The sequence below is a fragment of the Cotesia glomerata genome, linkage group LG1 (assembly GCF_020080835.1).
Source record: "Cotesia glomerata isolate CgM1 linkage group LG1, MPM_Cglom_v2.3, whole genome shotgun sequence".
NCBI classification, from domain to species: Eukaryota; Metazoa; Arthropoda; class Insecta; order Hymenoptera; family Braconidae; genus Cotesia; species Cotesia glomerata.
In genome coordinates this window covers 27,119,058-27,144,455 of record NC_058158.1, presented here as the reverse complement: position 1 = coordinate 27,144,455, position 25,398 = coordinate 27,119,058, and the positions used below count along the sequence as shown (strand labels likewise).

Here is a 25,398-nt window from a genome sequence, read left to right as displayed (position 1 = left end):
ATTCATAAATGCATAATGTGTACATCGGTATACATCATGTGTGTAAATTTTAATAGTTAATAATTTGTCAATTATTTAAACTCTTATTCTCGAGCATTTATATATATATTTGTATATTTAATATGTTTTAATTATAAATGTTTACATTTATATACAGATTATTTTAATTATTATTCTTTTAATATATAATTAATAACATTGTCAACCAAATTGTCATAGCTAGTTACTAACGTACGAGGCAAACAATTTATAGATTAAATTTATACGCACTTTCTTATTATTCAATAAATATTTAAACGTTTAATTATAAATTATATGTATATAATATTAGTTAAGTTCATACAATTCATTCATATCTTATACATATATCTCACTTATTAATCGTGTCTCTATTGAAGACTAAATAACATTCAAATGCGGATCACAGTCTGTCTCTGCACTCGTCGAATCGACCAAACAATTGTTATTTTTTCTGGCTAAGTTAAAAAAAAATTTTAAAAAAAGTTTATTACTTAAATAAATTAATTATGATAATATTGTAGATAAAATAAGTATTCAAAATTACAATTTGTATTGCAATTTTATATTCGTGGATACATATTCAAAGATTTAGGTTTAACTATATATATACATACTCTCTTTGGACGTAAACTTAAAATTACTAATTTATAAATTTAGCCTTTAATAATGTAATTAATTAATCAATTATAATTTATAATTACACTCTGGACGTTATCGCGAGGCATTCCACAACCTGACTTAAGGTATACACGGCAGACGATAAGTCAACGCTCATCTCTCACAACCTAAACAAGTTTGCATTGTTATTATTGATAAGAATTAATTAATAATTAGAAATTTATGCAATAAACGGATACCCAAGAATTGTCTTCCACTAAATAAGTGAATGATAAATTGTAAAATTTATTTTAATCTCTATAATTTTTCAACAGTAAAAAAATTTGTAAAATATTATGAAAATCATTTAAAAAATTTTGTAAAAATTGTGGTCCTTTTTGTTCAATAATCATTAAAAATTATTAGAGATATATTTTTTTTTACGTACAATAAATAAAATCAAAATGATTTTATTCGATAGTCAGACAAAGATATTAAAAAAAAACGATGGATTGTTTTGAATCATAAATTTTTTGACTATTTGTGACACAATAGTATTTTACATACATTTATCGACAGCCATTTATAATAAGCCGCGACCGCCCTTAAATTATAATAATAAATATTTTTCACAACGCGCATATTATAATTCTCTATTATAATTGCAACGATTTGAATTAATATATTCATTTAGAAGCTACACAATCGTGAATAATAACACTGCAAGTCACTTATAACGAAGCGACATAATAAAAGCTGTACATAATAATTAATCTAGCGTTCTAGGCATTCTGCAAATATTATTTAATTTTCATTTTCTGCTTATGATAACTGAATTAATGTTTTTCTGATGGTAGTTAATAATCTATGATTTTTTGATCAAATCGAAATGTAAATACACAATATTTTTTTTTTTATATTGATATTGATTGATATGGTATAATGACGCAGGCTAATACAAACATTGGACCAGAAAAATGTTTTAGTTAACAATGGGTATAATCATTATATCAAGCAAAGAATATCAGTATTATTTAAATGTCTTAATAAGTAATTTATATTTAAAAAAAAAAAAATAAATAATGATCTAAACGTAGTTTTTTTTTTTTTAATTTTTTTTTACGATAGAGAATTCAATGGCAGTTTTTATGATAATATTTGTGTGATCTAATGCAATGGCGTTGGCCTGAACGCATGGCTAACCATTTTTATCAACGATAAATTTATATATTATTCAAAATTTAATAATACGCTATACTTATATTAAATACTGGAAGAAAAAGTACCTAAATAATAATGTCCTACAGTCACCGTTATTGAATAGGCCTCGTTGGTAAAAATAGTCAATTGTCCAGACTAAAAACTATTTCTTTAATGTAATGTATTTTTCAGTTGGACAAGAGCTCATAGATGATTGCCACTTAATTATCTTTAACTAGCTTGCGAATGAATTATTGGAGCACCTCTGTGCAACATCGAAGCTGGTCGAGATTTACGGCCACTTGGTGCTGTCACATTCATTACTGGAGGCTGATGTTGATTCATCTGTTGATTCATCGTAGATTCTCTCTTTGGAACTTCCGGAGGTATTTGTAATACTTCCATGTACTCACGTATTAAATTAGCAATTTGGAAAGCCTGCCATAAAAAAATTAGTCATACATTAATTTTATGTTAAAATATTAAATCAAATATAATTTTATATTCGAGTCGTACCTGTGACGTAGTTAAAATGACTTTGCTTTGTTTCTTATCTGTTCCAGTAATTATCATAAGACAATTAAGTGCAGGACTGTAACTTAAAATACTGCTATATTCGTAGGTACATAAAGCATTCCTAGATCGATGCTCCAATAAATGAAGTCCTTGTTGATCAACGGCCAGCCACAAAACTCTAGGCCAATTTGACGTAAAAGATTGCATTACATCAAATATTGTTGCTTTGTGAAGTGGCCATGATTGTATAAGATTCAAAAAAGATTTTTTGGCTTCAAATGGTGTCATACCACGCAATGATTGATGATGTTGCACCACGGCTTCAATAGGAACATTCGGCACTATTCGTGATGGTAGGCAGTGATTAGCGATTGTACGTAAATCTGGATGATTTGGAATATCCTGACAATCACCCAGTTCCACTTGTGCTTGTAAGGCAGTAAACATAATCTGTAATATGAAAAAAATATTTTCAATTAAAATACAGTCGTTAAAAATAATATTTTCAAAGTTTAATTTTTTAATAAAATGAATATGTAGCAATTTTATAAATAAGTAATTTAAATTCAAATAAATGAACTTACAGCTTCCATTTCAGTAATTGGGTATCTATCAGCACGAAGATCATGTAGAACTTGGTGATACAATAATTCTTTCTCTACAGGATCATCAAGATTCATATATTGATCTAGGAATAAATGTTTCTTAAAGAGAAACAGATGGTGTCCGTGTTTTCTCGGCACTTGTTGTCCTTGCTGGTTAGCACTGGCTGTTCTGTATCGCTCCCATTTGGACATAACATCTGCTAATTTTTCCTCAGGAACTAGAGCTCTTTCAGTGACTCCAAGAACTTCGTAAATAGCATACCCCAAAGCAGACTCATGAAGTCCAATTTTAGCTTTAATAATTTCCATAACATCACGAGCAGTAGCTGACGGATGGAATTCGACAGCATGATACTGACCATCCATAAAATGAAAACGTGCGTAAATAGGTCTTCGATTAATTGTACACATTATTTCTTCGCGACTTGGAGGCCATTGCCTTCTTCTAGTTCCTTGAGTTTTGTACAGGCACTTTTCAGCGAATCTCGCATACTTGCCTTCTTCAGTAACGTAATCACTTGCACATCGTTTCAAATGGGCGATCAAGTATTTTCGTATTATTTTTTGTGGCGGCAGAATAACCGAACAGGCGAGAGACAACAGAGCCCAGTGTCTCAAATTTACTCGACTATTTGGATCCGGATGATCTGTTGCTTGTTTTATTAATTGGAGATACATTTCACCTAAAAGACTTTCCTTGCGCATGCAACGTTCCATAACAGTTTGAATGAGATTAACATGTTCATCTTCAACACTACGAACTGTATCGCCGTTTTGTCCAAGTCCTGCATAGGTCAAAATTAATTGGAAGATACTCAGAGCTACTTGCTCTTCAGAGTCTGGTAATTTAGTTAAGCTCTGTGGTATTGCCTGTCTACTAAATGCCCAATAAACATGAGGGAATCCTTTGTAGGTTTCACCGTGATCTGTATTTGCTCCGTGCTCTTGACGTAATTTTTCGATTCGGTGTTTCGATAGACGACGTAATGTATTACGAATAAAACCACCACCAGTGTCCTGAGGTTTTCTCAATATCTCCGAGTCGACTAGAGTTCGACGACAGTTTACTAAATTATGATAAAGTCTTATTCTATCTTCATTAGTCATACCTTTGGCTTTTTTAGCTGGTGCTTCATTTTCAGTAATCCATCCTGCTAGAGCAGGACAGTAACTTACAATTAAACTACCGATTTCATTTTTTTGGGGTGTCTCAAAGACAAAACACTTGTGAGAACTGTCGGGATTATGTCTCAATAGTGATAAAGTAATGAAAGAATCACTCGGGTCAAGCATAATACTTTCTACATCTTGATAGCGATATTCCGCAAGAACGAATTTATCCTCTGGTTTTATTAACATGAGACCATCACAATTGATACCCAAAATCAATTGATTCCCATAAGACCAATAGCCTCGATAGGTAACATTGTACATTGTAGTACCGTAAAGGGGATATTGCATTACACACGAGAGATATAAAACTTTAGCAGTAAGTTCTGATCGACCTGCACCGTATTGTTTGTGAGCTTGAGCTATTATTGGCACCCAGACATCATCTCCACGAGCACGACTTATGCGATAAGGTAAGAAGCTATCAACCTCGCTGTAATAGTCAAGACGATCATTGTCTTTAGGATCTCCCAAGGCAACTTGAGCTTGAAGACCAGCCAGTTGAAGAGCTACTTTCTCGGAAACCGGAAAATCATCACATTTAACAACATTATAAACAGCTTGGGCATACAGCATATTTACTTCCACTGGATCTTGAGATAATTCTCGAGTATTACGGAACAATCGACGCTTGAAGACAAAACGATTGTCACCACTACCGAGAGTCTGATTGCTGCCTCTTCTCAGTGTCGAGAATGAAGATTGGGATGTGTTAAGTTTACATTGCTTCATTTCCCATGCTGCAATTACGTCATACAGATAATCATGAGCACGGACATGTTCCTCACCATCAGGTCGGCTTTGGTAAATAGCCCAGCCCTCAAGAGATCGGAGACCCAGCTTTTCAGCTAGTTTTGCTGCCGCATCCGCAGCAGTGTCTGTGGGATGGACATCAATTGCTTTAGTTCTACCATCAAGGAAGAAGAATCTACAAACAATCGTCCCCAGTCGTCTCATTGCGGCAATTTCTACTGTCGACGGAGGATACTGTCGACAAGATACTTTTGTATTTTTGCAATTGTCCACGCACCATTGGACATATTGTCTCAGTTTACCTTCTAATGCAAGATTTTTCTTTAAAAAGGAAACAAAATACTTGTACAGTAATTTACTCGGTTGAAATGCAACTATGGCTAAACAGAGCAGTAGCCATACACGTTCGGACCACTCTACGTTGGGATTGTTTGTCGCTTGACGAATGCATTGAACTAATATTTCATCACGAAGCTCTTCTCGTTCGATACCGTGACCAATTATTGTTTGAATAGTAACAATCTCCTGCTCTAGTTTCATTTCACCCCGAAGATACTTGCAAAGATCCCGAAAGACTGAGCATGCGAGATTAACGTTGTCAGGATCGTACATGTGGATATGAGAATTAGGAATACTGGAGCCTTTGTAATAAGTAACCATCTCATACTTGGGAACAAATTCAATGCTTTTGCCGCGTGATTTTCTGGTCAACGTCGCCATAATTGTTCCTTCCGGTGAACGTTCATGACTATTGAAGTAATTCTGGGCAAATTCAACGATATCATGATACGTGACTTCATTTTCAACTGGCTCTTTCTTTTCTTCAAGCTCCATTAGTTTTCGTTCAACTCGGAACTTGCGGCGCTGTTCACGTTCTACTGGTTGTTGAGTTTGCGGAAGTTGGAGCCCTTGCGTTACTTGTGATAATTGATCATGATTCTGCGGTGAAGTTAACTGGTGATGATGATGATGATTTTGATGTGGATGATGGTTATTTGAATTTCTCGATTCAGGTCGAGATGGCGGACTCCCTATTGATGGTTCTTTAATAATTTTGCTGACTGGAATAGGTGGAGGAGATCCGCAGCTATCACCGTTTATTATTGGATTAGCATTACCATTTATAATAATAGGACTAGTTGATCCATTTTCTTCTCTGGGTAATACTGATTCGTAAATCGGTTCTCCAGTTTCCGAAGATGAGTCTCCATTTGTGGTGTGAGGAAGCGGAGGTGGTGGAGGCGGAGGAGGTGGTCCTGTAGGTTCTGGTAAACTGGGTTGCCCTAGTTTTCCTGCACTTGCTGTTCCATTACATTTGTCATCTGGTGAATTCAAATTTGACATCTTTGACTCTGACTTAGCTATCAATTCCATCTCCATCTGAATAACATTTTCCAGTTCAGCATCTAAGTCTTCAACTAATTCATCCATTCTCTCGCCAATTTCATCAATTGCAAGCTGATTACTTTTAGTTGACTGAACATCAGATAAAAATGAAAAAAGATTGTCCAAGTCTACAGATTGTATTTCTGTCGTTGCCATCTTTGAGTTTAATTGTTCGGCCATCTGGGACAATGCATCAATTTCTTCTTGTGCTTTTCTGTAAAATTAAAGTAATAAAACATTAATTGTTTTCTATATTTTTTTAATTAAATTTTATCTCATACAAAAATTAATATTGCCAAAAATGAAAAAATCGCGCATTAAATCATGCTAGAAAATATATATAATACAAAAAAGCTTCATCATTATGAATAATTAATATGAATTATAATAAATATATATATATATATATATATATATATGTATTTATCTCTTGTTGTATAACAATACAGAAGCTTCAAGTTATTTCGCGAACTTACCCAGCTTCCATCCCAGCAATACCATTGTACTGTGCGCTATAAAGCACAAACGAAACGACCGTTAAGTCTTTACCTATTTAGCTTATTTTTACGAGTATCTGATCTTTACTGTACAAAAGAATATTTTTAAATAAAAATAAAAAATACAATACCTTTGACTGTCTTCAAGAGCTTTCTTATCTTCCATCAGTCTTCGCTCCTCTTCCATTCGTTCCCGTTTTCTCATTTCTTCATCTACTCGTCGCATTTCTCGTAAAGCAGCTGCTACTTCTCGTGCAAACACTCCTCGCAAATGAGATTGAATTACAATTGCTGCTCTTCGCTTTCTTATAAACATTATACGAAGTTTCCAACCACGATAGGCATGTTGGACTTTCAGCGCTGCTTCTCTTACCCGTCGATACTCTATTGTAGTAAAAAAATCAATAAAATTGTAGTAAAACATTGAATTTAATGAACGTTTTATAATAAAATATACATGATTATTTACCTTTTCGAATGGTGTAAGCTCGCCAAACTTTTTGTATGACAATAGCATTTCTGGTAACCATTTGATTCCGAGAATCTTCTAGTGGTTCGTGTACATAATTTCTAAGAAAAACTTTGGTTTTACCGATTTGCCATTCAGTCTCTGGAATTCCTTGAGCTTTTATCAAACACTTAGTGGCTTCTTTGTCATCTCTTGGCAACATTGTGCGGCCTTTGACAAGGCACCGAAACCGTGCAACAAAGTCATGAAAAGGCATGTGCACAGGAAAACCTTCTTTGCGGATTCTAATGATATCCAGCATTCCCAAATATTTAAGTTGGTCAAGTACCAACTTTTCATCATAATGATTAGCACTTTTATTCATATTTGGCTTAATACACCTGGCATACCAAGGTGTCGTAGCTTGTAATACATCAACAAGAGCTTGTAATTGGTGTCTAAAAGAATCACAGAGTGTCGGTTTACCTTTAGTCGTGCCACGAGACATTGTAGCTGAGTTTCCGGCAGCTCGAGCTACTGTACATCCCAACAAATCTTGATATGCCGTTATTTCCTGCACGAACTCATTTGTACTCCGTGACATAAAGTCAAAGAAGACATCCTGCTGAACATCCCGATTTTTGTCAACAAATCCTTCAACAGTATATGTTACACAACCAGCGTAATGTTTAACTCCGAATTCAGTTTCCCATTTACGGCGATCCTCACCTTTAACAAAACACGGATGAGTCTCGAACTCGGCGTGTAAATTTGTCAAGTATGCTAAATCAGAACCTTTTGGCATATGGCATTGTTCTGTTAACAATTTAAGTACACATCGTGGTGGTTTTTCAATTAATTCTAAACACAGAGTATTGTCTGTAAATGTTATATGAGAGTATTGAATTTCTTCTTGGCGATAAAGTTCTTGTTCAATAGCGAAGACATAGTGATTAAAAAATTTGTGAAGCTTTTCATTGGTATAATTAATACAAAGTTGCTCAAAACTGTTAACAGCAAAGTTTTCAAAACCAAAAATATCAAGAACGCCCAAAAATCTTGAGCTGTCTTGTCCTGGATTTGTGCAGTTATTTATGTGATTTATTAACCAAGCAAAAGTTCTTGAGTAGAGAGCCTTAGCCATAGCATTTCTGTTTTCTCGCGCCTCTTGCACTTTAAGTGGTATCTCAGTGATGTTACCACGTACATTGATCTGTCGTACCAAAACAACTCGAGTAAGATCTTCAATTTGTAGACCTAATAATGGCGCCACCTTGCCAACTATTTCAAGATCTTCACTCGTTAACTCGCATCTTTCGCCGTCTACATCTTCAAAGTTTAAATTACCCAGCCACAATATTGCCGATAATACTCTGTAAATACCTTCACACATTTCACTTGGTACTTGAAGAACATTAAATGCTAATCTCAATGCATCTAATTTTTTTCCGTCCGATATACCATCTATCTTTATACAACCAGACTGATTTAAATACTTGTAAGAGCTTGCGGGTGCAAGCTTGTACTGTTCAGCAAACTCTTTGTCTCGTGTTCCACCTTCAACTAGCTGATAAAACACGTGATAGTTCCGTTCGCCAGGACTTTGAAATGTGATACGCGATTGTTCAAGTAAATAGTCTTGAATAATACATCCTTTTATCATCCATTTGTTATCGAAACATACTTGCATAAATTTACCAAATCTCGAACTATTGTCATTTCTTACTGTTTTTGCGTTACCAAATGCTTCTAATATAGTGTTAGCTTCAAGAATCTGTTGTTCAACCCAAGTATCGACATTACTTGTCACAGAGCATAAATATTGTAGGATAAATTTTGTTGTTTCAGTCTTGCCAGCTCCACTTTCTCCTGATATTACACATGATTGATTGCATTCGTTGTCTTCTAGTGACCGATAAGCCGCTTCGGCAAGTGCAAAAACGTGCGGCTCCAGAGCACCCATTTTTTGACCATGATAGCGATTCACGTAATCCTGAAAATAATAAAAAAAAAAAATCAATTCAGTGATTGGTTAAAAATCAACTAAATATAAACAATACAACCTATTAAACTTCAGATAAGAATTTTATAAATGTCAGAGAGTAAATGAACAACAACCCTTCCTGCTCTCTCTATTCCACTTGGTTTCATAAAAGGAAGTGTCAAGTACTGAGTACCCTTTTCCCCTTATCAAGGTCTCGCTTGAGACCTTACTAACCCGATTAATCGTAGGCATTCAATATCTCGCTTGGTATAAACCATTTTCACTGGAAACCTATCATTTCCTAAAGGATACATACATACATACACACACACACACACACACACATATATATATATATATATATATATATATATATATATATATAGATATATATATATATATATATATATATATATAAAGTTAACTGAAACCCAATAGACTTGATATATGATCGGCAATCGAATATAAAGTAGTGTAACCCGTTTTACTGTCAGACAGTTTCTTTGATCAGACAAAGGCGTAATCTAGTTTTAAAATTTTAAAAACCAAGGTGTGACCTTTAGATTAACGACCCTCAGCGTTATCACCGACGACCACAGTCGACGTGGCAACACTCTCCAGTTTTAACATGACCGAGTTATTTTCATTTCCCTCGTGTAAAGCTCTAGTGTTTTTTTCCTTTTTTTCTTTTTTAATTGCTCACTGATTCTCTTTATTTGCTTGCGTCCCCAATTCAGCTGTTCTAAATTGATCTAAACTGTAAAGTGTCTCCTGACTCCTGACACTTTAGCTGTTAGCCGCAATAAATTTATCAAAGAGATTAATAAAGTCTCTTTTTACAATCAAGAAAGAGATAGTAAAAATATATATCTCAACATTCCTATTTCATTGTTCCTATTATTGTTTTTATGATCTTAGTATAAATGATTATCGCAGCAAAATGAGGAAAGAAATATAAGATAATTGATACAAAGTATACTGGTAATGATAATACCGATAATGGTTGAGGCTTGTCCTCATTCACGTCAGTGCTTCCAAGCAAGTATCATCGCGATTAAAGCACAATCTGCTGGTTGAGTAGATTTGCTTGCTTCTACTTTTATAAATTATAAAATACGTACGGGGACGTTGGGAGGCTGAAGCGGGCATTGACTGATATGCAACACCACAACTTGTCGCCAAAGCTTACATGAAAACCGAGTGGAGGCACTTGCGAAAGGCTTAGGGAAGTCAAGAATGCCTCACTTCTTTACTAGGTCATTCTCGTTGTTATTCGTTATTCATGTATGGTATATGTATATACATATATACATACATATACATACACACACCAGGTTTCTGCACCCAGAGGAGCATTTCCCTCATCGGGTAACATTTAACTAGGGATGAAAAGATTATAAACGTATGATTGCACAATAGTGTTACCGTGAGTCGGATTTTACTTTTTCGTCTCTTAAAAATAAAGAAGAGGGTGATGAATGAGATAATATAAGATGATAAAAGTTCTTTAAGGATCCTTAAATAACTTTTTTCTTATTATTCAGACTTAACTTTTTATCACGTGAAAATAAAGTTGAAAAAAATTTAACATGAGCATACTCATTGGGGTTAGTGTCCCAGGTGAGGTTGCATATATGTATGCTCTAAAGCTTGACAAAGGTCTGGGTCGAGACCAAAATAAAAGGTGTGGCAGATTATACAAGTGCGCAAAATCTCTGACTCAGATGTCATTCTTCATATAATGGTTTCATCCTGATCAAAAGGGAAGTGTCCATATACGAGGATGTGGTCGAGATTTATTCGTTCCTGCCTGAGGATATCTTCCAGGCTTTAACTAAGTGAAACCGCAAAAGAGATAAAAAAAAAAGCATAATTTAGAAATGTAGTTTTCTGCTAAATGAAAATAAAGGATCAAGCGAAAGCTGAACGGGCTGGTTTCTACGTCGGAACTCCGAATCTAATGTGCGCTTCGACTGGATCAATACGCAGGGGCGTGCACCACTCTGCGTACTGCCCTTTTTCTTCTATGATACTCTGTAAGTCTTGACCTTTTCCCATCTACATCGTATCCTGCTCCATGGGTCGTCTATAATAAATTTATTTAATGTTACTTGAATTGATAAAATATCATTTCTCAGTGATCATGATCATCTATCTTCATTTCTTCCGGCACTTTTTAATATTGAAATCATTTTACAGTGTAATTTGATTAAAGGCGAGGCTACAATTTAATTTTTCATTCCCTGTAATGTATTGAAAAAAAAAAAAATCATAAAACTACTGTAGTAAATAAACAAACAGCAGATATTAATTATCATTTTGACACAGTTTCTTTGAAGTTAAGATTCTTTACGGTGTCCTTTGATCCTCTCTTTGATAACCCTGAGGGTGAAATCTCAAAGTAAAAATTCTTAATGTGTAACATATCTTCTTTTACTATAAATACTTTCACTTTTAGATACATTTAGATTATTTGTGTGTCAAAAGTAACAGGATTCGTAAACATTTGTGTTTACATCGAGATTTCGTTGTTTTTTTTTCTCAACTTTCTCTTTCTTTACAATATTAAATAATTCTTACATATGAGGTTCAAAGCTAATGTGCCCATTTACTGCAGCCCTCGAATGTCGCCGCCTCGCCCTTGCTTGTTCATTCGCTCTCACGATTACGTTATATGAGCACGCAACGCACAGCGGAAGCACGCCGATAGTCCTGACGGATGCATAGCACGTGACATGAGATTAAAAACAGAAGTTGTTTTGTAGAATAAAATGGATCAGTATTTATAGAAATCAATTAACTATTTAAAATACTATCAAGATCTAATTTTAAAGTCTTTTAGCGTTTGATCAATATCAAACTGAATGATCTTGATTCATTTTTTACAAATATAAATAATGCTGTGATGCGGGAAAGAATAGGAGTTACGGTAATTATTACGTGAAGCGTTCCACATTCACGTAACAGGATATTGGTAGGGAAGGATTGAGAAAGGAATGTGGAGAGGATCATCTTAATGTGAGTTTATAGAATATGCGAGAAAAAATTATTAGATAGCTCGGACTGGGATCAGATTATAAATATTCAAGGTATAATAATGAAATGAAAGGTGTCGAAACTGAAAGTATCTGTAAATTTATTAATGTAAAGGAAAAATAGATCCTTATGTGTAAAAGATGAATGTATATTTCTGGAGAAAAGCTGAGGTGAGTTAAAATAGATAAACAAACAGCCAAATAAAAATTTTATCTGAGAGAAATTCATGTTTTACCGCGCGAACTAATATTTTTTGGATTCTCGCTGAAAAGCTTTACTTCTGAAAAGAGCAAAACACTCTAATCTTGCAAGATGCATTATAAAAGCTTAATCCTCTTCTTGATACTTCTTCCGTGGGTATCAACAAACTCTTGCTTGGAATTCAGAGAAAAATTTCTGCCGCGCATATGATTCGTAAATAAAGAGAAAAAATCCGGTCATTCATACCTCAAGACTTTAGATTTTTTCGACCTAGAAAGTTTTGTCAAAACGATCACTAAGCTACACTCGTATATCGTCTCGAAAGCTCATCGTCACTTCCTGTTTCCTGTTTTTATGGCAAACGCAGTAGTACGATAAAAGCATCCTGCACAATATACAGTACCACTACTGACTTGGACTTTCTCTCTCTATTTTCATTATATCTCTTTTATATTGTTTTCACGTTCTTTTTTTCATATTCTTCTGAACGTATTTATCGATCCAATCACCAATACAATTTTATAACTTTCTCATTTTTCTTCAATTTACTAAATTTAAGGTATCTGATTTATGATAGCTTGTTGGCATTGTTTATCACGGAATTGCAGTAACTTTGTTAATGGAATTTCAACTATGATGAAAGAGAAATACGGTTGAACCTTTATATTACACAGTTATTATTTATGATTTTTCATGTAGAGCTGGTATATTGTTGCAACGATAGTCGATCAAGCTAGTAGACAAGTATTTAACATACTATAGATCTGAAATACAATCTATCAGTCATTTGTTGCTCACTCATGTGTTGAAAACTTCATAAAGAAAACACGACGTGTGCCACGCGTCTTGTGTATTAATCATTATCTATTCTACGTAAGTACTTCCGGTCTTTGCAGGCGGTTACTTAACCGGTTCCTTTTACTTTTTTAAATTTTTTGTACCGACATCAATCACTCCTAGATGTAATAATTTAAGTTTTATTGTGTTACAAAATAACATATACTCAACTTATACTATCTACGGCTTATTAATAACTTATAAATAACAATCTAATAAATAAATTAAAAAAAAAAACTTTCTTACCATAGTGTAAAAGTCAACTTCTTTGTATGGATTCACTGCGACTAGAATAGAACCCGTGTATGTCTGTTGATTGTTATATCTGAGTCAAGGAATCATTTATTTACAAATATTTAAAAAACTTACTTTTAATATGTCATCAGTCTATATCTAATGAAACAATATAAGTAGTACTTGTCTATGTAATATAAAAAAAATATAAGAAAAATGTTGTCTCCGGCGTATTTGGTTTCTTTTTAGTTAAATTCAATATTATTAGAAAGATTGTGACCTAAATTTGTGGGTTTTCAAGGTTTCATACGATTGTAGCGATAGTTAATTTATTATGATGAGTTTTTGGAGTAGCTCTAAATAGATTTAAATTTCGCGCTAAATGTTATTTGTTCATTTTTGTACATGTGAATGCTGTTATAGATCAAATATTAATCCATATGATGAAGAGAATAAGAAAAATTTTGTGAAGGGAATATTTTTATTTTAAAAGGGATTTATATATAGTCAACTTTGATGTTATAAGAAAGGCCGTCACTTGAATTTGTCCCTTTTCACAATTTCGTATATTTTTTTAGTGATAGTTAATTTTTTTTTTTGGATCAATTTAAAATAATTTGTTGGCTCAATTATTTTTTGAATATTGATGTTGGTTATATTAAAATGTAAAATTCTTACGATAGAAAAAAATGATAAACATTCAAGTTGAAATTATTAATTATTATATTTTTACTTTTTCGACATTTACATGGCTTTTGTTACAGTTTAAAATGATATTTTTTCTATATAACTATGCAATTGTAATATTTTAATAATAAATATCATAAATTAACAGTTAAAATTACGATTTTACTCTTTGATATAGTAGGTATTTATAATCAATTGATTAGTATTTATTATAAATCAATTATTATTTATTATTATAGTTTAGTTTTATTCGTATAGGGTAAAATAAATCATAAAAATGTAATGCATGTCACGGCTGTAAAAAGACTTTTGAATAGTCTAATTTTCATATGCCTTGTGGTATTATATCTTTAATCAAGCACAAAAACTGTGTCGTAAGCGGCAGAATAAAGTATTTTTTTCTTTTTACAACGCTCAACGGGGGGAGTTTTGCATCAGGACACCCTGCCAGTAAGAATTGCGAATTTACTCTTTCCCTTGCATAATAATATACCAAGTTTCACTATATGTATGTACGTGTAGTTGTCGTTGTAATCCTGTAGCAGTTTTGTCATGAGTGACGTCACACACTCACCACCCCGGGCCAACCCCAGCCTGGACTATGAGTCACTGGTGTATTGTACCAAGAGGGTAATACACCCATAACCGTCATCGCTCTCGACTGATCGTCGAGGGAGCAGCCGTTTGTTTCATGCGATATACACGCACTGAAAAAGAGGGTTTGCCAAACTTGGTGGGCCATTCACCGCCTGAAATATTATTTCAACTTTAATCCGTCATTCATATATATCTTGATGTTAAAAGTCTTTCTTATTTATCATCAAGATTTTAGACATCATTTGACAAAAAAGAAGATATTATTGGACATATGCCTCTTTGGACACCTAATCGATCACGAATCAATAGCACCCCATCCATGTGTTCATCTAGACAGCCGGTAAATCTCACATAGGCCAACAAACTGATGATGGTGATGATTATGTTTACTTTTATAGGTTGCTTGTAGTCATACTTTTCATTAGATATCCTCAAGCTTGCTTGTTATCATGATATTGACCTATTTTACTTTTATTTCGACCTTTTTTTATTAGTTGTTTGCCAACTTTTGTATGTACTATAAGTCTAAGGATGAGTTCATTTCCGCACACTGACAATTTAGCAAACAGACAAACATGAAGAATATTGTTATCCACTGGCCAGTATGAAATTATCTTCCGTGAGAATTTTTATTTTAAACTGGAAATATGTTGCTAAAAGTTGACTCATAGGCTTCATGATTCTTCGACGAAGCTAATTGAAGTTGGATAAGAGGGCTTTTGCCTCATGACTTTGTCTCTTATATCCATCGCTGGCTCACTCAGTTGCAAGAGGGCTCAATGAGAGCATGAGAGTCCACCCCTCATTTGCGCCGACGAGAAATAAAGTGTCCCGGATTGTCCACCTCAATGCTCTACAACTCGTCCCACTTACTATTTAGCTCGCTTTAGTTGACATCCAACCTCATCTACTTTCATTCTATACTCTATACTTTACTTATATTTATCTTGTATTCACTGTCGATTTTAGGTGACCTAAAAAATTATCTGCACTGGTTCCGACGTTTAATTAGATTACATTCCGATATAATGATATTGCCGGAGATACTAAACCATCTAGTTATCTCGAAATTTCCGCGAGAAATAGGAGAGAATAACGAGGATAATTGAATACTGGCAATAATCAGTTTAGATGCCGTAGATTCTTATAATATCCTTTATCACCTGCTCTTTCATTTCCATTCCATTCTCACGATTAACAATGTTCAAAATAAACTATTAATTTTCTTTTAACATTTAAAACACAATTAAAAAAAAAATACTAAAATACTTTACAGTGTCGACAGGAAGTTTCTCATGGTCGTATAGTGTAAATCTCATTGTAGATTACGTAATCTTGATAAAAGAAAAAAGTTCAGCAGGACTGAAGTTTCATTTGATAAACATTAATTTATTCATGCAAATACTCCACTTATTTTTTTACACGTTCTCAAATGATTATTCTTCTTTTTGTAGTTGTAAAAGACACGGTTTTTTATTTCTCAAGTCTCAACTTCAGCTACTGAAGAATTTACTTAGCGTAAAACAACACTTCTGAAGACATTTTATGCACATGTCTGTAGTTCGAATCCCTCACTTGAACTTAATCTTCATTTTCCAGTGTCAAGTGTGGAGATTAAGAACTCCAGCTCTCAGTAGTTTACAATTTATTTGCTCAATTACGCAAAGCCTAATTAATTTTTAACTCAGCAAATATGTACATGGGTCATTACATACTGAATTAACAGATGTTAAAAATCATATTTTTTTAATTAGTTGAATTTTTGACATCTTTTTGTACATATTAAAGACGCTTACCTGTATATTTTTAGGCTTTAATTTTCAAACGTTCTTAAGATGTGAATTAAAAAAAATTTTTTTTTTCAAATAATAGTATAGAAAGTTTAAAAATATTCATTATTTCTGATCAACTATATTCATAATCTAAAAGGTATTAGAATCTTATTTTCGTCTTGAAATGTAGTTTAAAAAAATTTGAAAAACGGTTGACCCTATAAGCCATCTCTGGAGCTTCCCGCTATGTACGAGCTCGAAACAATCGATTAATTATATGCTCCAAATTTTTGAGCTTTTCGGGCTCCCGATATAACTTCCCGATTTTTTTGAAAATCATTGATTTTCATAGCGGGAAGTTAAAAAAATGAAACGATCAAATTTTTATTTTTTCAATTTTAAACTCAAATTTTGCATTTTTTGTGGAGGACGACATCGTCAATTTTTTTTTTTTTTAATATATCTTGAATTAGACTACAAAAAAAATTTGTTGTAACTTTGTCTTATTTTTTCAAAAGTCTAATTGTATTAATAATATATTATGCTAACCATTCAAAGTTCATAACTTTTTCAATTCCTTGCGAAAATATCATTTTTTTTTTATCTTTTTAAAGTTTTTATTACTTTAATTGACTAGTATTTTATAGAGCATTAATATTTCACGAGATGTAAAAAAAAATTAGGAAAACGGTTGACCCTAAAGGCCATCCCTGCAACTTCCCGCTCATTTCATACTTAAGCGCACAAACCTACATTTATTACGATTTTGAGCTCTCCGAGCTCAAAAATCTGCTAGAAGTTGAATAAAACACTATTTTTCGAATTTTTAAACCGCAATAACTTTTGAATGAATGAACCGATTTTTACGTGGTTGGTGGCATTTAACGCAGTTTTAAAAGCCTTATAAAGAACTTTTAAGTTTAAATTGATCGAACAAGGAATTTCAAAGTAATACCCGAAAAACGATTTTTTTCGTTAACGATAACTCACGAACGAATTAACCGATTTCGACCGGGCTGGCGGCAATCGACGTGTTTTTTTTATGTTAAGAACTGATTAGTTTTTGGAATTGATCGGTCAAGCCGTTTAAAAGTTATTTCAAAAAAACCACATTTGAAAAAAATTTTTTTTTGCAGTTTTTTAGAGATTTCTCAAAATCTACTGGTTCGAATCAGTCCCAATTATGGTTAAAATCTAAGTTTAGTCAAGCCCTTTCGAATGGTGCCAACATTTTTTGAAAATTTTTAATTTTCTTAGCGGGAAGTTAAAAAGTATACTTTTAATATATTAGAGTTTTAATTACAAAAAAAAAATTATTGTTTCAATCTATAACATTCTTCAAAGTATGAAATTATTTAGTTGAATTATATTGTGATCTCTGATTTCTTATTCTTCTTTTTCTGTATCGGGTATCACGCAATGCATTTTTTTAAATGTCTTCTAAACCTTTCAGCCATAATATACATTCTCAATCATCTTTAGAGGAATATGAGGTAAGCGTCTTTTGATGCATACAAAAAGATATCAAAAATTCAGTTAAATAAAAAAATATAATTTTTAAAATTCGGTTACTTGGTATGGGATGATCCATGAATAAACTTTTAACTAAAATGATATGTATATTATATATATATATAATGAATTATATTTTTGTAGAAGAAAGGCTCCGAAAGTAGTTAAAGCAAAGTAAAACTCATTAAAATATTTAAAATAAGAATCTGTTAATTGAAACAATAGGAAGAACCTTCAGTTACTTCAATTGCTAACGTTGATTGCACTAAATAAAGTAATCGTAACCAGGAAGTTGATGAGGCAAGCCAACTAAATTGTCCCATCAGTGAGCCTTTTCTCGTACAAATATAAGTACAGAGAATTCCGCGCCAAATTGGACGATTTAAAAAATGTTCTTTTTTGATTCACTACTTTGTTTAATTTTTTTCTATCTATTAACACAGTTTCATAACGATAATTTTTTTTAAACTGATCATATAGACAGTTGAATTTTTGTTTATTATTGTTAAATCGTATAATTTTAATAATTATTAATTTTTTTATAACTTAAAATATTATTTTTCTATCAATTCAATTTTATAACATGATGCTTTTATATTTTTACTTTCAATTTTTTTCATTACAAAATTTCCATAAAGCATTTAATATAATAATGATAATTTTAATCAATAGTAATTCTTAACGATTCAACGGGTCGTCTAAATTGATATTGGGAATTCAATTTTCTTCATATTATCACCGTAAATTACATAATCCAGGATAAAAAAAGGCGAAGAGTGAAATCTTTGGAGCTCTATTACTCGTGTTATTATCTTGTCGTAGTTTTCCAGTCAGCCGCTTTTAGTTGCTGCTCCAGCCTAGTTCGCAACCAACAAACTCGATCTCAAGATGAATGAACTAACCTCCAGGGTAGTTCAACCAGCTGACTGCAGAGATTGTCGCCATGGTAACTCACGCCAACCCTGGGAGAAATGATGCCCCACCCCAACTTTGTATAATTTATACGGTTTGTGGTCGGTAATAATTTTTATTCTATTTCTACCTTGTATTTATTCTTTTTACTCTTTATATCCTATTCTATTTTGTCTCATTTTACTCTTGTTTGTTTATTCAATTATTTACACATATAAACAGAACCGGAGTTATATTTACTTCCCAGAGAGTTTAGTCACCAATCTTCATAATGTTAACCAAACTTCCAGTTATACTTTATTACTGTTTGGTTTTTCTTTTTTATAGAGCCACGTTTTAGTAATTAGGAAGATCGCTGCAAAAGTAAATAATAACTGAAGGAAGAGCGTGTAATAAATTAATGAATAAATAAAACGAAATGGTGAATAAATAATAATAATACGATTGACTTATTAAAGGATACATAAATTTGGTCTCTTTTGTACCGAACTTGGAGGTTGCGGTTAATACCACTCTCATCGATGTCGCTGATGATTGTCATGTCCGGCACTCCGGCTTCTGGGCTGGAGCCTGCAATACAAAAAAATAACAAAAAACTTAAAAGATGCTGAAATGTATATAGCTTAAAAAAAAAAGTATAGCAGATCATCAGACAAAGTGTCATTGTGATGAGGACACGGCAATTATTGTTGACGAAATAAAAGAATATAAAAGATTTTGTACAAGCAGGTGCGACTAAAAATTCTTAATGCACCTGCGTACGCTCAACAGCTGCTTAAATCTCAAGGACGTACGTGGTTTCCTGCTAATTTTTCGCGATTTATTTTTGGGTGATATTCATCCTAATTATCTAGCGCTATATATACTGTTATACAAATATAAGAGAAACAATTATAACGGTATACAAGTATACATGTTGGTTCGTATGTTTGTAAAATTAATAATAATGACTCGTCTTTTAAAATTTTTAATTTTGAGTATATGTGTTCTTTATATTAAAATAATTTTTTAGCCCTTATACTTTCGTGATCACAAACTGGATTACGTACGAATACTAACGAACTTCCCACGAATAATTTTTTATAGCTTATCCGTTTCTCACGGTAACGTTATTCAGGGAATGAAATTCTTTACCATATCATGACTTCATGACACTGCAAACTTTGCATTAAACTTGAGGACTTGCTACTTTTTATTCACATTTAGACTTACTTGTGCTTATTTTTATTCGTCCTTAAAAATTTTTATTTTATTTTTAAGTATTTTTATTTTTCAATAGTCTTCATGTGTATATATGCGCATTTTTTTCTTTTTTTTTTTTTACGTCACATAATACATTCGAGTCTACTATTTTTTATTGATAAATTCAGTCTGGCGGAATATAAAAGGAAAGTGAGTGAAGAAAAAAGTATATAAATTGAAGAAGGAACTGGGAGAATAAAAGATTTGAAAGTAAAGGACCGACCGATATGGTTTTAGAATTGGAAAATTAACAAAGCAATAGCCTGGAGCGACAGATTAATATCGCAAACAATTTACAGAGCTTTTTCAAGTGTAAAAATCTGTAATTAAAATTTTAACTACAATTACACTCATATTAATTATATTACTAAGTATCAAATCTTCAGACAATTAAGTTTTATAATTTACTACACTCCAGTTCCGGTTGCAATAAAACAAAATCCAACATCTTTATTTGTTTTCTTCGAAATAATATACATATGTGTATATTAGTACACATTTCCGTCGAAGGCTCCAGGAAGGGAGTTAAAATACAAAGATAAAAATAGCTGATAGTATACACAGATGACACATGGTAAATTTTTTTTTATAATTTCTTTCGAGGTTCAAAAATATTGTATCTAAAGAAGAATTCAATATTTTTTACAAATCATGATTTTTAGTGACTGGAAGTCTAGCGCACACTTGTCTTCTTTTATAATATTCTATCAAATCTTTATTATTCTATGTATAAGCTTAGTATACATCTATAATATTTTATTGTATTATATGGAGATTCGGATGAAATTTTTAGTAGAGGAACTCTAGTCTAGCGTGTTCAGGTGTCGTAACCAAAAAGGGAACGCAGGTATACAGAATTTTAAAATGAAAATCCGTCTCAACTTACGACTTATTGGTTGACCATCTGTCATATCAAACTTTCCTAGTTCACAAAAGAAATACAAACATGAATAGTTTTAACCCACAAGACAGGCATAGATTTTAAATGAACAAACTCGTTAGTATTATTTTGTACAATAAAAAACTTTAAATTTTATTTATTAAAATTTCAATAAAATAAATGAAAATTTCTTTAAATCAAATGTTCAATTTAGTTATTTAATTTAATTTATTATAAAAATTGTTGCAATTTTCTAAATCATATGATTATATATTCTTCTTAGATTTTTAAAAAATGCATTGAAGCGAGACGGAATTATCAAATAATCTAAAATATGATTATCTGAAAAACGAATGAAACCGAGTTGATTCGATAAACCTTGAGAGCATATTAAATCCATCGCAATGCAGTTTGTGTTTAATTATTCGTAGCACCAGTGGCATTTATATGACATACAAGAGTATTTGAGATGCTGTGATATTCAAAGTATACATATATGCATCTATATATCAGTCAAAGAGGGTGGCTTAGGCATGAAGCTGCTAGTTATATACCAGCTATACTGTCTACAGTAAGAAAGCATCTACTACTGTAGTGTATGTTGCACATATTCTAGTGTTTTCAAGTGAAAAGAGAATGCAACACAATCGCCCGTATGTCAGAATAAAAGTTGCTGCAATGAGTTCCCGCAACCCTTCAGGGCAAACCACATGACGTGTGTCCTCAACTCCCCGGATTTTTTAATGTCTTTTTATGAAAGTAAAAGTATAAGTACAGACATATATACATAATAGAGTGACGAGAGGCTAATGCAACAACGAGAATCTCGCCCTCATACACAATTGCCACGTGCGTTCAGCTAATAATCCTTAAGATATATATTAAATATAATGTAATATATCAGTAACGATGAGTTATCTCAGTTATCTTATTTGTCATACAGTGAATAATTTTTAAAAAATGTACATTTAATTACAGAAAACAATTAACGGAAAAAATTTAGTGAAAGTGTAATTTTGAATTACATAACAAAAATATTTTAAACTGAGTCACTAAGGTATTAAAAGATTATTTATCGTAGGATATGATTTAGAAATAAAACTGCGCTTAAAGCCATATCATATTGATGAAAGTGTTTCGTATATACATAAAGGTGCTGTATATAACATGTTAGAGTGACGACGTGATAGCGCCTGCTTGGTTGAATTCATTCTTTACGTATGTACCTGGTGACTCATATCATATATAGAAACCGAGATGTACATTCCAGGGAAACCCAGGATGCTGAATGATGACTCACATCTCGCGCATCTTCAATATTATACGAGATCGAGGTCAAACAACTTCTCACATTTATGATATATATTTATTAATATATATTCTTGGTGTGAATGACTTTTAAAAATCTGTAATGATGCAATATTTTTAAAATCTTTCCGAGAGCATGACAAAACAGTAATTAGATTAAATAAATAACAAAGGAGACTTTTCTTTGTGATCTAAAAGTCATTTGAGTCAAGGTAACCCGATGTTGATGTTGTTGTCAGTATTGATATTAATGATAATGATTAATAGTCATGTCACTGAAAATATTCTCGACATTTAAAGGAACTTTAAATTCCGACTTAATAACTTCCTGTCAAAGGTTTTTCTTTAGCAGTATTTGTGCTTCACTCGATTTACATGTGGTGAACGAAAGAAAATTAACAGGAAAGTGTCAAAGAGATAAAGACGAAACCACATCATCGCGGTTAAGTTTGAGTTATCGAAAACGATAACATGATCTATTTATAAATATAAGCTGAACTATTATCATTGTTATACACCCTTGGGTAAAGCAAAACTCAAGGTTATCAAATATCGTTTGAAACAAGAATCTTTTTTTATTTTAAATATAACTGCGGGCTTTTTTAGACATCAAAGCACTTAAAAAACATCAGACCCATTGACACATTTTTTTTTATCCACCTCTTTATGTCAAAAAATTGTAACCGGTCAAGCGTAAAATTCTACTTAATACTCTAGTAGCAGCACCAGTAGCGATAGTATATTAAAACATATGTATAATATGAAAAACGACCGTAAAAAAAAATTGTGTGAAAAAATATGTAGGGAGTCTTTATCGTAGTTAACCACTTGATAAAGAAAAAATGAAGCTAAATAATCTTACGCTTATCAAAACTAAAACAGTCTGATTTATTACAATTGAGATTAATTCGCGTGGAATTAATAGATATGTGTAAAAAAAAATAAATGTCTCAGAGTGCATGTCACGTTCATGAATGGAAAAAAATAAACATCTTTGATTTTGTCTGGGAATTCTATAAGTGGTATCAACACTTTTTAATAACAATAAACAATGAAATACAAAGTATCTTTCCGTCTTCTGGTCCCCAACATCCGTACTTTATCGAAGAAGATAAGATTATTTCTTGCGTTTCTTCACCACGACGGATTATTGAACCGTAATGCAGGTAAAAAAAATTCGAACAATCGAGTCGTCTTCCTCTTTTTTTTTTTTTTATTTCAACTCGAGGGGATCCTCGAAAAAACGTCCTTCGACTTGCCAAAGTCTGGGCACGCTCACTACTCCTCTTGTCTGCTCTTGTAAAAGGTCAACGCCATTAGAGCATGTTAGGACTATATCATCAGAAATATATCTACTCTAATTATACATATAATCTAAAAAAAAAAAAAAAAAGAGTCAGGCTAATTATGGATGCAGGAACTTAATTATAAATAAATGTATGTGCATATATTATTTATGTTACTCATTATAGTCATTATTAATAAAATCGACTTCCGATCATTTGTTGTTGACTTTGGTCATTACACTCTGCGATATGCATAACGATATTTGTAAGCGCTCGAATAATATTAGGGATTTACAAAGAGATATTGCTTCGCAAATAACCCTTTACTACACATAACCATTTTACGTTTAGTTCTCATCCTTATCCAATCGTATTCATGGTTCACATGTACATATACACACAACCACGTTTAAAATGTTGCTGAAACTCCACCCCAATGGTATAAAACCATCAAGGAGTACAATATATAAATGTTCGTAGATAATGTTATATGTATGTACAAAAAAAATATTTGACATCCCGTTTAATATTCAACTTCTTCAATTACCAGTTAATAAGAAAAATAAACGAATTAAATGAATAAAAATTAATTAAAAGAAGAAAAAAAAACATGTTAAATATATAAATAAAAGAAGTAAATGTATGAAATATAAAATTTGGTTCTGTCATGCAGATAAATGAAGGCTCAAATAAATAAAATGTGTTTTTTTTAGAAATTCAGATGAATAATTGATAAAAGAAGGGATGGTAAATAATGAACTTACCCTGTGTAAAATGCTTGGCAACCATGGCGGGTTAGTGATGAACGTTTTGGAGCATGTATATATCCAACCCCTGTTTGGCACTTGAGGTAAACTCTCGTGAGCGCACTTCGGTGACAATAAACTTCTTTAAATCAAATCAATTGCACAATTCACATGTTTGACACTGCATGTTATTACAACAATAAATTTTCATTGTTTTTGCTTCTTATATTATTAGAATAAAATTACTTGATGAATATTTTTTACGGATTGACCACTGTAACAGAAATGGTTAAAAAATAACTAAATATAAAAAATCGTGGGTGTTTTAAATATTAAGGGGTGTAAAATTCCGCATATAAACAGCAAACTGCATTAAAGAAAACCCACATGCCTAACAGTTGCCACCCGACTGACTGTGAGTGACGCTCAAGGCGTTTTGTGTCCCGTGCACGGCTGCGGCTGCTTTTTCCTTCTCCCCTCTGCCACTACCAACTTCCACTGCTTCTATTACCGGAACAATCACCCCATTATTATTGTTATTATTTAGCCACCACCACCCAATTCCCCCACATGGTGTTTGCCTTTACCGACGGAGATTTTAGTTTTTTATTAAATATACTAAAAAGTATTATCTGAGACAGATGGCACCATCATCTAGACTTGGAACTTAGATTTCAGAAGTGAATTCCTAGCATTTAGTTCTAATTATGTTTGCACAAATTAATCGTAGAATGCGGGTACATAATTATCTGATGTATTATAATTTTTATGATTGGTTTAACAAATTAATTATGACAAAAAAATTCAACTTTGAAAAATTGTAAAAAACTATGAATCGAATTTTTTAGTATTAATTGATTATATTACTGAAATTAGCAGACATCTGACCATTTTTGAAATTTTTATAAAAAATCAATCATTGTAAAAATTTACACTTATAACTTTTCAAAATTTCTGCATATGGAACTTTT

At 32.3% G+C, this 25,398-nt stretch overlaps 1 protein-coding gene across 2 annotated transcripts; it reads right to left on the bottom strand.

The window, feature by feature from the left end:
* Positions 1–1,708: 1,708 nt before the first annotated feature.
* LOC123258714 (myosin-I heavy chain) lies at positions 1,709–24,955 on the bottom strand. 2 transcript variants are annotated; one of them, XM_044718894.1, is made up of 10 exons: positions 24,815–24,955; positions 24,446–24,701; positions 19,429–19,535; positions 13,498–13,560; positions 7,215–9,186; positions 6,877–7,129; positions 6,725–6,760; positions 2,919–6,462; positions 2,335–2,784; positions 1,709–2,256 (listed from the first exon to the last, which is right to left on the bottom strand). In XM_044718894.1, the coding sequence occupies exons 2-10, from the start codon at positions 24,468–24,470 to the stop codon at positions 2,050–2,052; spliced, it is 6,657 nt and encodes a 2,218-aa protein (XP_044574829.1). In that variant the 5' UTR covers positions 24,471–24,701; positions 24,815–24,955; the 3' UTR covers positions 1,709–2,049. The 2 variants fall into 2 exon arrangements, with proteins under 2 accessions (XP_044574829.1, XP_044574838.1); XM_044718903.1 differs by lacking the exon at positions 6,725–6,760 and having other exon boundaries at positions 24,446–24,881.
* Positions 24,956–25,398: the final 443 nt, after the last annotated feature.

Coding starts and splice junctions, on each gene's coding strand:
- LOC123258714 (XM_044718894.1), bottom strand. CDS start 24,470: ATGGTTGCCAAGCATTTTACACAGG. Junction 13,561..19,428: donor ACAAAAGAGACCAAATTTAT/GTATCCTTTAAT, acceptor AACAATCAACAG/ACATACACGGGTTCTATTCT. Junction 2,257..2,334: donor TCATTTTAACTACGTCACAG/GTACGACTCGAA, acceptor TTTTTATGGCAG/GCTTTCCAAATTGCTAATTT.